Below are 13707 nucleotides of genomic sequence, written 5' to 3' on the forward strand. Positions count from 1 at the left end.
ATTTCCACTTCTGATTCTAACAATACATATATAAATATATAAATACAAATATTATATTACACCCAGACTCCCGTTTCAGAACCCGCAACCAGCGGAACAGAAAGCAGGGCCACCACAAACTGCGCCAACGGGCTAGACTAGTTCAGTTGATCAAGTAGTGTTTCAGTAGAGTTAAGTAGCGACCAGACCTGGTGAGCAGCGCGTCCCCGGGCTCGCTGTTCACGTGCGTCTTGTTCTCGATGTTCTTGGCGCGGTTGGCGTAGCGCAGGGTACTGATCGTCTCCACGTAGTTGGAGTCGGCGGGACCGATCGTCGCTATCTGGCGGTTAAATAATATGTGGCGACATCTATCGCGCGAAAATACGAACGACTACAAACTACGTAATTAGAAAAAACTGACGTATGCTACATCGCGCTATCAGAGTTTTCAAAGTGATTAAGTATATATACAAGATCCCGACAACAACCGTCGGGGCGTTAGCCCGCCAGACACCCGTCTGGTTGGAGGATCCTCCCTTTTCTTCACACTACTAAAAATACTATTTATCCAGGTTTTCGAAGTAGAACTACATTACATACGCTTGACTTGAGAAGTAATCGTGTGAATGCGTGAAGAGTGTTACGAAAAGTGTGATCGGGCGAGGCGAACGGAAGCTGAGCGGGATATATTAAGTAGTGTAGAAAGAGAGAGTTACGTTTCGTAAGTTTTACTTCAGTCGAGTGGTGTAAAGCAAGAGCAAGATTTTGGTAATATGTTGCCGATTTGATTCTTTATTAATTTGAGCTTATATGAAGACCCGCTTTGAACAGAGGGCATTTATTCCTTGATTGGATTTATCAAGACCAGTTTCGGAATAAGTGAACAAATTGGTCAAGAATTGTTAAAGATTTTTTTTATACAAATAAGTCGGCAATCAAGCGTACTGCTCACCTGATGATGAGCGGTTACCCTTATAGACGCCTGCCACACCAGAAGCATCGCAAGTGCGTTGTCAACCCTAGCCCCGATATCCCCAGGAACTCTAGTCGTCTTACTCACCACAGGAATACAAAACTGTTTGTACTCTGTCGAGGTAGTTCCCCAGTCTGGCTGCTCCAGATTTTGAACAAGATATTTTTTGCTGTGCTCTACCTCACTTCAGATTACTACCAACCCTGAATGTGGAGTACTTTTATAACTATTTCACTAAACTATCCAAAATATTAAGGGTGGGAGCAAACACCTATGTCCAGCATGAGCTCTTAAGGGCTGATGGATGGATGGATGGATGGACCCAAAATATGTTAAAAATATATACCATAACAGTCTTAGAGTTTCCTCCCAAAGAGTCCTGCAGTAATCTCGTTAGTTTCGAGTTCCTGTAGGGAATATGGGTCGACTTCCCGTCGACTAGGGCAGATATTACGTTCCCTAAAACTGATAGGGACTGATTGATCTTGGTCGCTTCTTTGAGCCGCGTTCCTGTGGCTTGGGTCTTGCTCTGACGTTCTGATCCCTAAAATAGACAATACATTATAAGCTAAGCATAGCTATATGCTAAAAAATTCTTATTAAATAATAGACAATCATTTTACCAGTTTTATTTCTTACATATTATAGTTACATCCCACCAAAAACATTTTCATGTAAAATGTTGCCAAGACGAGATCATATGGCTCGCACTGTCAAAAAGTTATCAGATCTCATGTAGAGCCAAGCTTCTAACTCTACACGCCCTAACTCTACAAGCCCTAACTTCACAAACTCTACACCTTAGTCAAAATATGTGGCTTGGCCGTTTCGTTACTACCGGCTGCCGATGTTGTAGATGACGACTTTCCTGTCTCATTTATATAAATATATTTTCTCTTTTTATTTTTATTTGTATTATATGTATATCAATTATTCTTCTTCTTTTTATTTTTTCTTTAATAGAACTATTGTATGACAGAAAAGTAAAAAACAGTGAAAAAATTTTTCACCTTACACCCACGTGACGGTAGCGAAACGGCCAAGCCACATATTTTGACTAAGGTGTAGAGTTTGTGAAGTTAGGGCTTGTAGAGTTAGGGCGTGTAGAGTTAGAAGCTTGGCTCTACATGAGATCTGATAACTTTTTGACAGTGCGAGCCATATGATCTCGTCTTGGCAACATTTTACATGAAAATGTTTTTGGTGGGATTTCACTTCTTTTTGTAAGTTGCTTATGATATAGTTGCATTTTACCTCCGACACATTTTATACCATAAATATCATCCAATCTTCACCATATTCGGTTTAAGCACGCTGTTTTTGATTTTATGTTGAACTGATATGCAAACGGTGATCTCCGCCAAAACTTAAATACCAAAATTACAAAATGTAAATTTTCGACATAAACTAATAACCGATTTTTATATTTTTATTTATTTTATTATTATTATTAATAACAAGGAGTCCCTATATCAATTTTCAGACCTCTAGCATCAAAATTTGCGGAAGTCTCATACAAACTTCCATCTCCTAGTTTAAGGGGTTGGGGGGTAAAAGTTCCAAGTTTTAGAATTTTTTTGTTGTTTGTGTACTAATTCTAGCTTACATACCAAGTTTCAGCTTTCTGGGACTTCAGGAAGTACTCTATGAATTTTGATGATCATCAGTGAGTGACGAAATCGGGGTTTTTTAGATATCAATAAAATCTAAAGTATAAGAGCTATGCAATTCAAACTTTATATGTTTAATAAGTTCAATATTGACATCATATCCCCAGAATTTTGTTTATCTAGTATAATCCAAACCCAAGTTATGAGGGTTCAAAAAAACGACGAAGCACTTCGAGAAAAGATAGGTAGTGCTTTTCGTTTTTTTTTTTTTTTTTTTTTGTTTCGTCTTGGCGGGGGCACTACCGTGCCCCCAGATAATTCAAGTATTTTGCCATGTTTTGTCCATATTTCTAAGAAGAAAAAAATGCCGTGGGATATCCCCAAAACGTTCGCACTTTTGAAATACATGTTGGAAACAATACTAAGTTACAATTTTACACTAGATTTAATTTGGACTTGGTGCAAATTAGATGTTTTCATCCCAATTACGATCATACCAAGTAACATCTGGAACTTTCTTCATCTGATCATGAATATACCTGTTATTATTAGAATTAATCTTAACGCCAAACCTGACATGTGCATTTTTTATCTTCTCCACCGTGATGGAGGCTCTGTTTGAATTTAGCGTTCGAGAGTTATCTATCCTTTGAACATTACCTCTAAGTCTAAAAAATACAGTTTCCTCATTTATACAGTTTTCCCTTTTTAATTGAATCTTCTTCAATAATTATTTAATTTTCTTTGTAAAATAATAATGTAAATTTATTTCTTTTTATACACATGGTCGTGGCTAAAACGAAGTCTATGCTGTTTGGTGTTTTATAGTTTTTACTGTTTTGGATTTTCTTATTTCTTCATACGATATATATTTTATTTATATAACTAGGTCGGCTCACCTGATGGTAAGCGATTACCGCAGCTTATAGACTTAGATAGCTGTGATCTTCTGTAAGGTCGGGGTACTAGCCCAGTCGGGCTGCTCCAGATTATAAACAGAAAATTTCCCTATCCCAGTGCCCTAATCCAGTTTAAAAAAACGTATTTGTCGTGACTTTAATGCATTTGAGTTACAATAAAATTTACATAGCGGTAAGTTAGGAAAAACGTTTAATTCTCAACTTACCGCCAAGTCCACAAGATGCAACTTCCCCATCTTGACATGCATCTTCCCGTCTTCCCCACGCTTGCTGTTCTCGACCGTGATGGAGAAGATCGCGTGGGACCTCGAACTCTCTATGTTCATGGCGGTCGCCCCGATGTGCCTGTTCTTGTTACCCACTGACATAATTTTTTCTAATTCGTCCGCATTGTGGACAACGTATCCTGGAAATTGAGAATTTGGTATGGGTCGTTTAATTAAGGAATGTTAGAAAAATAATCCAATCTTTTCTACGCTTTTTTTCTTGTATCTGATGGTTGTCTGGAAGAGATCGCTACTTAGCGATAGGACTGCCTTTGTATAATACATACTATGTGTTTAAAAAACGGTCTAAAGCAAATTATTATGGAGTATTCCATAAAGTATATTCTATTTTAACCTACTTTCAAAAAGGAGGAGGTTACTCAATTCGACCGTATTCCGCATATATTCGTAATTCGAAAAATTTGATATACTTTTGTTAAAAAACTGAGTAAAGTAAATAATTAATAGTAGATTTTTCTCCTGTGTCGGGGGTTTGGAAACACACACAATATACAAGCACATACGCCCAGACCACAAGAAACATCTGTATGGCCTTTATAAAATTTTGTTTTGGTTGCGGATCGAACGCACGACCGCCAACGCAATAGACACACCTGTGACCGCTGCGTCAACGCATCGTCATAATGGTTATCAAATCAGGTAGATTAAAATATTATATAATAAGTAAGTTATATATACCAGTTAGATCCTTAACGAATACTCCAATATCCGGCCTTTCCTTCACTTCCAGGCTCTGATGAGGGTTGTTGCCGAGGAGATCTCGGACTTCCTCGTTGTATATCTCGAGATACGTGACGCAAACGAGAAACCTGAAGATTTAGCGACATTTTTAATATAAATATTCCTACAGTCGATTACTCCACGTAAAACTCCTCAGGTAATTCTTAGGGCGATAAATTATTTATCATTAGAAATAATAATATAATTGATAATATTTTAATTCTTATATCATAAAGTAAAATTTTACTATTTATTTGTACTGTGTGGTTACGGTACTAAAGAGTATAGCCACCCCCTCTCTTCCCGTGGGTGTCGTAAGAGGCGACTAAGGGATAACAAGGTTCCACAACCACCTTGGAACTTAAGAAGCCGACCGATGGCGGGATAACCATCCAACTGCTGGCTTTGAAATATACTGGCCGAAGACGGGCAGCAGCGTCTTTGGTGCGACATAGCCAGTACTGCGGTCACCAACCCGCCTGCCCAGCGTGGTGACTATGGGCAAAACACATGACTTCACGTTATTTTTGGCGTAAACTTGTGGAGGCCCATGTCCAACAGTGGACTGTATAGGCTGTAATGAAGACGCAGCCAAAGAATTATAATTATTTTAGTCTTATCTAAATTTAAACAGAATTTTATAGCAATAAATTTCAATTTATATCACGATTTTTTCTTTAAGTTTCATTTCCAATTAAATACAAAGAAAAAATCTAATCAAACCTATCTTTCTATGTAGCAGAACTTTACGCATAATAATCAATTGATGACTAATAAAATCCGCACTTAATACTACCATATCTACATTCTAGCCCAAATTTGGACCCATAATTTCAAACTCTAAAAATACTAACTTTTCGTCATCCTTCGCTTTGGCGATGTGGCTAAATATATGAGCGAAGGAGTTTGGTATGATTCCTCGTAGTTCTGGCGCGGAGTTACTACCAGCCATGGTGTAAGTTTTTCCAGTGCCAGTCTGACCGTACGCGAATATAGTGCCATTGTAGCCTTTGAGGACCTGTTCCACGATCGGATTCGCTGTTTGGAGGTAGATGTCCATCTGTAAAATAAGATGAACTTATGAATTTTTTTTTTTTTTTGTAGGATCTTTAGGACTTTAGGACCTTTTTTGTAGATTTAAATAAATGTATTAATATAATTAAAAAATGTATGATTTTATTTGTGTGTTACCCACACATTAGGAATTCTAATCATTTTTGAATATCATATCAAAAATTGACATTGAATTGAGCGGTCAATTTTTGATATGATATTCAAAAATGATTAAAAAATGTATTAATATTTGGAAAGTACTTTGTGAGCATTATTTAAGCATAAAGTATTTGATTGAATAAAAGTTACTTCATCATCAAGAACATTGACCAACATATACTTTGTCCTAAATAGTATGATGTTTGAACATACAGTCTGTGGGCCTGTTTCATTTGATCTAAAGTTTGACGGTATCCAACAGAAGATGATGAAGTATTTTTGAAGTAAAGCTTCTTTACGCACGCTAGACTTGGTGAATAAGCTGATGAATGCGTGACGAGAACGTCAAGCTCCAAGTCTGGGTGTAATATATATATATTTATTTATACTAGTGGTTGCCCAGTGGTCAAAGACTAACGGCTTTCACTGATGTAGGGCACAGCAGGAATTTCCTGCTCAAAATATGGAGCAGCCCGACTGGGGTAGTACCTCGACCTCACAAAAGATCACAGCTAAATAATACTGTTTTCAAGCAGTATTGTGTTCCTGTTGGTGAGTAAGGTGACCAGAGCTCCTGGGGGGATTGGGGATTGGGTCAGCAACGCGCTTGCGATGCTTCTGGTGTTGCAGGTGTCTATAAGCTACGGTAATCGCTTACCATCAGGTGAGCCGTACGCTTGTTTGCCGACCTAGTGACATAAAAAAAAAACTAACTTCTATAATAGTAAACAAAAAAGTATACATATGTGTCAAATGCGTGGCAGTGTGTATAATATTTTTTTTATTGATTTACTGTATTTTTATGCATAATTTAAAAAAAAAATTAGTATTCTTCACTTCCTGTCTTTATAAACTAAATGCAAATGCACTAATGCAAAAGTTCACTATCCTCCGTCCGTGCAATTTTCGTAAAAAGGGGTACAAAGTTTTTGGTTAACGTATTAATACATAGAAGAAGAAAAAATATATAGCTACATCAGTCCCCCGTTACCTATAACACAAGCATTAAGTTGCCTACCTTTGGAACATGACCGTGTTGGTATATTAAGGATATTTATTTATCTTCGGATTGGAAATTATAAATGTGTTTGCTCTCAAACGAAAAAAACCGATTTCAATTACATCGACAAGTAATACAACGTAAGTATACGAAAAAAAATAACAAACGCACTAGTCGACATTACGATTTTCGAGGGTTTCCCTCTATTTCTCTAAGATTCCATCATCAGATCCTGGTTTCCTTATCATGGTACCGTCCTTGGGATATCTCCTTTCCAAGAAAAAAAAAAGAATTATCAAAATCAGTTCATAAACGACGAAGTTATCCCCGAACATACATAAAATACGGTCATACGGTCGAATTGAGTAACCTCTTCCCTTTTTGAAGTCGGTTAAAAAAATCTAAGTTCTTCCATTCTTTATTCGAAAATTCTTTTTCATGACAATTATTATTATTTGTCAAATCATATTGCTTCACAGCCGTAATTATATTGTTACCACGCCCTTGAGAAGTACTTGAGTACGTATCTTATCTGTGATAATATACAGGCGTGCTTCACTTACTGCTGACAAATCTGACGTATAGGTATGAAAGAGATAAAAGTTTCTGGTATATTTTGCCTTTAATCTATGGATATATGTCTATAAAACTATATTAAAACGTTCTTGTTACACTACAAAACGTAAAACAATAAAAAAAACGACCTTTTTATTCATTTCTTCTCTCATCATTGTTATTTTATTCATAAGAATCTACGACGATACTTAGCTTCAAGGACAAGTAGGGGAGAGAAACCCTTCCCATATAATATACTGTCAATAGTAAAATTTTGTACGTTTTTAACGTTTTATTTTATCATTTTATTATGTTACTAGCTGTGCTTACGACTTCGTTCGCGTGGAAAAGTGACTTTACATGTGTGGGTCTTTAAATTGGCATAACTGTTTTATTTATGAACCAATTGACATGAAACAAACGTTAAATATTAAGCCAAGCTTGCCACAATATATTAGTAAAAACCACATCTAAATCGGATATGCAGTTTCTGAAATTAGCGTGCACAAACACACAGTAAACAGACAAAAATTCTGACAATCATTCTTATGGGTGTTGTTTGCGTTGATAAAGGCCCCAATGATATTTTTTCTTATATATCTTAAATGTACAGACAGAGACCCGTTACATTTTTATTATATATAGTGTATTGATTGTTATTTTTATTTTTCTAATCATGCGTATTGTAACTTTGACGTTATGTAATTTAATTAATACTAGCTGTGCCACGCGGTTTCAGTTGCGTAATTTTTTTTTAAATATTATAACTAGGTCGGCAAACAATTGTACGGCTTATGTGATGGTAAATGATTACCGTAGCTTATAGACGTCTACAACACCTTACTCACACACAGGAATGTAACACTGCTTAAAAGCAGTATTATTTAGCTGTAATCTCCTGTAAGGTCGAGGTACCCCAGTTGGGCTGCTCCACTTTTGAGCGGGAAATTTCCTGCTATACCCTAACTCAGTTAAGTATTTCCGATCCCGTGAGAATTTCTAGATAACCGGTTCACTAGTTACTTAAAATAATAATCATATTAATAATATTCTTTATTGTACACCACTAAAACGTACAAATGGCGCAGTTTGTAGTGGTCCTGTTTTCTGCTCCGCGGGTCGCAGGTTCGATTCCCGCCTGAGTCTGAGTGTAATATTTGTATATATGTAATATTTATTTGTATATTTATAAAAAAAAGTATTTAGCTATATCGGCCGGCTTTTACCTATAAACACAAGCATTAAGTTGCTTACCTTAGGAACAGACGACCGTGTGTGTATGTTATAAGATATTTAGATATTTTAGACATAGCTACTTAAAATAATAACAATAATATTCTTTATTGCACACCATTAAAAGTAAAAACAAAAGTAGTAAAATTAGAGAAAGATGTACAAAGGCGGTCTTATCGCTAAAATAGCAATTTTTTCCAGACGACCTTTGTTATAGGACGGGGCATAAAAAAATTAAAGTGTGTATTGTCCTCATTTCTATATGAACAATAAAATACCTATTTGATATACGCCTTTATTTATCTATATGTGCCTTTATTAATAACTTAAATTTACTAGTAAAGTCGCAGTGAGTAGTTAGTGTCTATCTTCCAAATAGGTCGACGGGCGTGTCGAGTGCCCCACTAGGTCACGTAGAGATCGAGGTCGAAAAAATAATAATCTTTCGACTGTCATATTACCCTACTTTCTAAAAGAATGGTAATTGCTGTAATTGTCCTGCGTTTTTTAGTTTATTTGTTAGCTGTTCAACATTGTATTTTTTGTTTTTTTTTTTCAAAAGAGTAACTTTGGAGTTTCCCGCCTCGATTCTTCTCTGCAGAATCTACATTCCGAATCGGTGGTAGCTTCGCTTAAACTAAAATTTAGAATTCTATTAATTTATTAAAAACAAATGTCATTTAAATTCGGAAAATAACGATTCTATAATCCTTTTAAAGTCTACTTGGATAAATTAATTTTATATTTTGATTGCTATTAATTGACAATTGCAGAATATTTTTAAAGGTAGCAATTTGATTTTTAAATGTAGCAAATGCTGATTTGCTATTGTGATCGATCGTTTAAATATGTAATTTTTTCGAACTTATGGCGAAATAAATGTTCTTCATTCATACAGGCTGTTCATCGCGGTTTCACCTGCGTTACTTTAAGGAAAATTTGCCTATACCCCTCGATAAATGGGCTATCCAACACATAAATAATTTCTCAATTCGAACCATAAGCTCCTGAGACGAGGGCGCTTAAACAAAAAAAAAACCGTTAGCGTCGGACCACGTTCTAATTTTACTAAGCAGTCACAGGACTGTCGATTTGTTTTTGTAATGAAAAATCGCCTGTGGTATTATAATAAGGCATGCATGTTTATCAAAAGGCATGGGCATTTTGAGCCCGTGGATGTTAATTCTATAATATAAAAATGAGTCGCTGAATGTGTTGCTAAGCGCAAAACTCGAGAACGGTTGGACCGATTTCGCTAATTCTTTTTTTAAAATATTCCTTGAAGTACGAGGCTGGTTCTTACGGAGAGAAAAATTCTAAAAAAAAAATTTTTAAATTTCCTGGAAAAGTCTAAAAACAACACGTTTCTCTACTCCCATACAAAAGATTTGTGATAATACTTAAAAGTCAATTTGAACTTTAATAACATACGATAAAGTTTGTGTTAGGCGATACGAAGTTCGCCGGGTCAGCTAGTTTTTAAATAAAAAAAAAAAAAACAAACAACCAATCTTTTCAGCTTAATAATATCAGTATAGATGTATCGAGCTACGAAAGAGAGTGAGAGAATTTCTAATTCTCGTATTTAGTAGAATTTTTGGTTATTTCATATCTAGGGCGTTAGGTACTAGGGCGCGGTTTTACCAAGGAAGGCTATAAGCCAGTTTTTCCTCGAATTATCGCGGGTATAACGACGGGGCACGACTAATTCAAAATAAGCTAAGAATACATCTTTCTCGAACGACGGCTAATTTATTATCAAAACTCTCATACCGAGTAATGACACGTTATGTGATCTATGAGAATTTTTCCATGTTTTTATGAAGTTTATGAGATTTTTCCATAGGGTACTGTCATAAAAACAACACTGCATATCTATAATATAAAAATGAGTCGCTAAATATGTTGCTAAGCGCAAAACTCGAGAACGGTTGGACCGATTTCGGTAATTCTTTTTTTAAAATATTCCTTGAAGTACGAGGATGGTTCTTACGGAGAGAAAAATTCTAAAAAAAAAATTAATGAAATTAAAGAATCGACTGTTAGGCGATACGAAGTTCGCCGGGTCAGCTAGTTTACTATAAAACGCACATACGAAAGGTGTATCAAGATAATAATTTACTACAGTAAACATCATTTTACATATCCACATATAAAATTCTCGTGTCACAATGTTCGTTATAATATAATACTCCGGCTGATCCGATTTTTATAAAATTTTGTGTGCATATCGCGTAGGTCTGAGAATCGGCCAACATCTATTTTTGATACCCCTAAGTTATAAGGGATTAAAGGGGTTAATAACATATGGAAAAACAACGTTTGCGGGCTCAGCTAGTACCTTTATATATAAAAGAGTGCGGAGAATCAAAATAAAAATTTAAATTGGCACGGAAGTGGATTATGGAGTCGTCAACTAAGAAACGATTTTAGGTAACTACCTTCATAAACATGTAGAATGTTTTAAGGCTTTAGTAATGTTTTAATTATAAACTAACAATAACCGTGCGAATAATTCGCACTAAATAAGTAAAAAAATTATTGTCCGTTAATCACGTTGACGTTGTTCAAAATTAAAACCGTCATATATATAATTTTAATAATTAATTAATTTACAAAAACAAAAGCGATAATATATATTTTTTTAATTGTGGATGTCGGTAGAATAAAATAATATATAATTTATGTGGAGTAATTGTGAGGCTTTTTCTAAAAAGGGAGGCAAACATTTTAACCTTAGCGTATCAATATATATGATGATAATATTGATAATTACGCTGCTGCACCAACCTTTTTCGTGCATATTTTCCTGTATCCAAAGATTGTCTGAAAGATATCGCTACTAAGCGATAAGACCGCCTTTGTACATTACAATCTGTACGTTTAAATACCTATATATAATGTAAATCCTTTTCCAGTGGTGTGCAACAAAGCATATACTAATCTTTTCTATGTTCATTTTATTTATATATTTAGCTAGATTTCCGCCGTCGCTTTGCCCATGTGAACACAGCTTATGTATCTCAATATCCTTAACTAACAAACAAAAAATTCAAATATTTCCTCATTGTAATTAGTAGATTATAAAATAATTACTACTATTTAATACCAAGTTGAGTAAAACTGCGGAAAAGGACTGAAATATAAAACTAACAGTTCGTATACATCTTTATCTAGCGTACATTGCGACAGAGTTATCATAGCGTCCCAGCAAGTAGGTCAGCGGCACAGGGTCGAAACCCGCGCGGTATAACTGCGCGTTGCACCTATTGATTTCACCTCACAACCCTGGGGATAAAGGAGGGGCAAGGGGGGTAACGGGTCAGGGGGTAAGGAGAGGGGATGCTACATAATGCGGCAAATATTAGCTCGGTTTTATGAATGTTTCTTTTTGTTATTTCGACCTAAATTTTAAGACCTATTTTACGTCTGTCGTCTGCAAGATCGTTTTATATTACTATTGATTTCTGTAAATTTTTTTTCATTAGTATTCATATTGTATATGATGTCTTTTATTATTTTGTACTTATATACGATTCGGAATTTATATTCTGCAGAAAAATGAAACAGTCTTTTGATAGTAATTAGGCCATATCTTGTACGAATAAGTATTAAATTAATAATTATATATACCAAAATTTTTATACCATTTAATGTTAATTTCGTTGTGATAATCCCAATTTTTTTTATTTAATGTCATTTAATAACGTCAAAGATTGTGTTTTGTTATTATGTACGGACCAAATTCGTCTGGCTTAAATTTATCTCACACATAAGTTACCGATGGGCTATCGGATGTAGCACCTCAACTAGTATACGATAATATTGGTTGCCCATATTGTTTTTTAATGTTTATGCGTATTTCACTCATTATAATAAAACAATTTAAAACTTTATAAAAAACAAAAAACTTCAAATGATTTAAGTCACGAGAGGCCCTAACCGTGGCCATGGTTGCTGTAAAGTATCCGAAACGTCGGGCATTTATAACACTTAATAAACCGCGATAAAATCCGTAAAAGTTGGTTCATTATATTGGTTGCCCAGTTTGCGAATAGAAATAAATATCTACACAATACACACACGGTCGTCTGTTCCTAAAGTAAGCTTAATGCTTGTGTTATAGGTAACAGTCGACTGATATAGCTAGATATTTTTTTTCTTTTTTTTGGCAGACATACTTATAAATGATACGAGTACATACAGACTAGGGGTGGGAATCGAACCCACAACCCTCAGAGCAGAAAGCAGGGTTATTACAAACTGCGCCAACGGGCTAGTCGAAATATTAGTCAAACTAAGATTATTTAATTATTTTTTTTTTCAATGTTTGCTAACTCGTTACTTTTAGATACTATCCCAAAATATTTGGAACTTCGCTCGCTCGCTGCTATAAATATACTAGCGACCCGCCCTGGCTTCGCACGGTTGCAAAAACTATCAGTGTTCCTCTAATATATTATGCATGTGTTATACTTATAAACCTTCCTCTGGAATCACTCTATTTACTAAAGTAAACCGCATCAAAATCCGTTGCATAGCTCTAAAGATCTAAGCATACAGACAGCGGGAAGCGACTTAGTTTTATACTGTGTAATTATAAAGAAAAATATTTCAATATATGTATATTTTTAATTAATTCCCTTTAAACAGTAAGTTTTACTAAAGCATCGTAATTTTACAAGCTTATCTAATCAATTATAGTTTGTAAAATTGCATTAATTGATTATGATATTACTTGTGTTTGTGGAATTCAAGAAAAGCATTGTAATTTTTCAAGCTTGCGAGTATTATTAAGGAAAAACTTTTAATAAAATTCTAGACCCATCAAGAAACAAGCTTACGAAAAGTTATGAGGTGTCAGTCAGTCATTCAGTTCAGCCTATTGAAGACCAAGGCATAAGCCTCCCCCAAGTTCGTATAACACAAATAAAAAAATACAGTCGAATTGAGAACCTCCTCCTCTTTTAAAATTTACAAGTAAAAACCTGCTAATTAAAGAAAAAGTCGATGTTCCGTTTCGAGCCGAAAATGGTCACGCCTAATATCTAACGCATATTTACTTCGACAACGTAGAAGAAAGGCGAAAAGCCTTTATTACGTGTCAATGAAAATTCGTTCTTTCATTATTTTATAGTTTAGTAGCTGAACTTGCAAACGTTGTTTTGGCATGTATGTTATTAACCCCCTAATTCCCCTCCTCCCCCACTCCAACTTA

General features: G+C 35.2%; 1 protein-coding gene across 1 annotated transcript in view; it reads right to left on the reverse strand.

Annotated features, from left to right (window-relative positions):
- LOC123667103 (kinesin-like protein KIF3A) overlaps positions 1–13707 on the reverse strand; it is a 47948-nt gene that overhangs the window by 13059 nt on the left and 21182 nt on the right. The window contains exons 3-7 of the mRNA XM_045601087.1: positions 5344–5549; positions 4448–4578; positions 3689–3888; positions 1299–1496; positions 189–319 (exon numbers count right to left, since the gene is read on the reverse strand). Of these exons, the coding sequence (XP_045457043.1) occupies positions 189–319; positions 1299–1496; positions 3689–3888; positions 4448–4578; positions 5344–5549 (866 nt within the window). The remainder of the gene's footprint in view (positions 1–188; positions 320–1298; positions 1497–3688; positions 3889–4447; positions 4579–5343; positions 5550–13707) is intronic.

This window comes from Melitaea cinxia, chromosome 27 (assembly GCF_905220565.1).
Source record: "Melitaea cinxia chromosome 27, ilMelCinx1.1, whole genome shotgun sequence".
NCBI lineage: Eukaryota > Metazoa > Arthropoda > Insecta > Lepidoptera > Nymphalidae > Melitaea > Melitaea cinxia.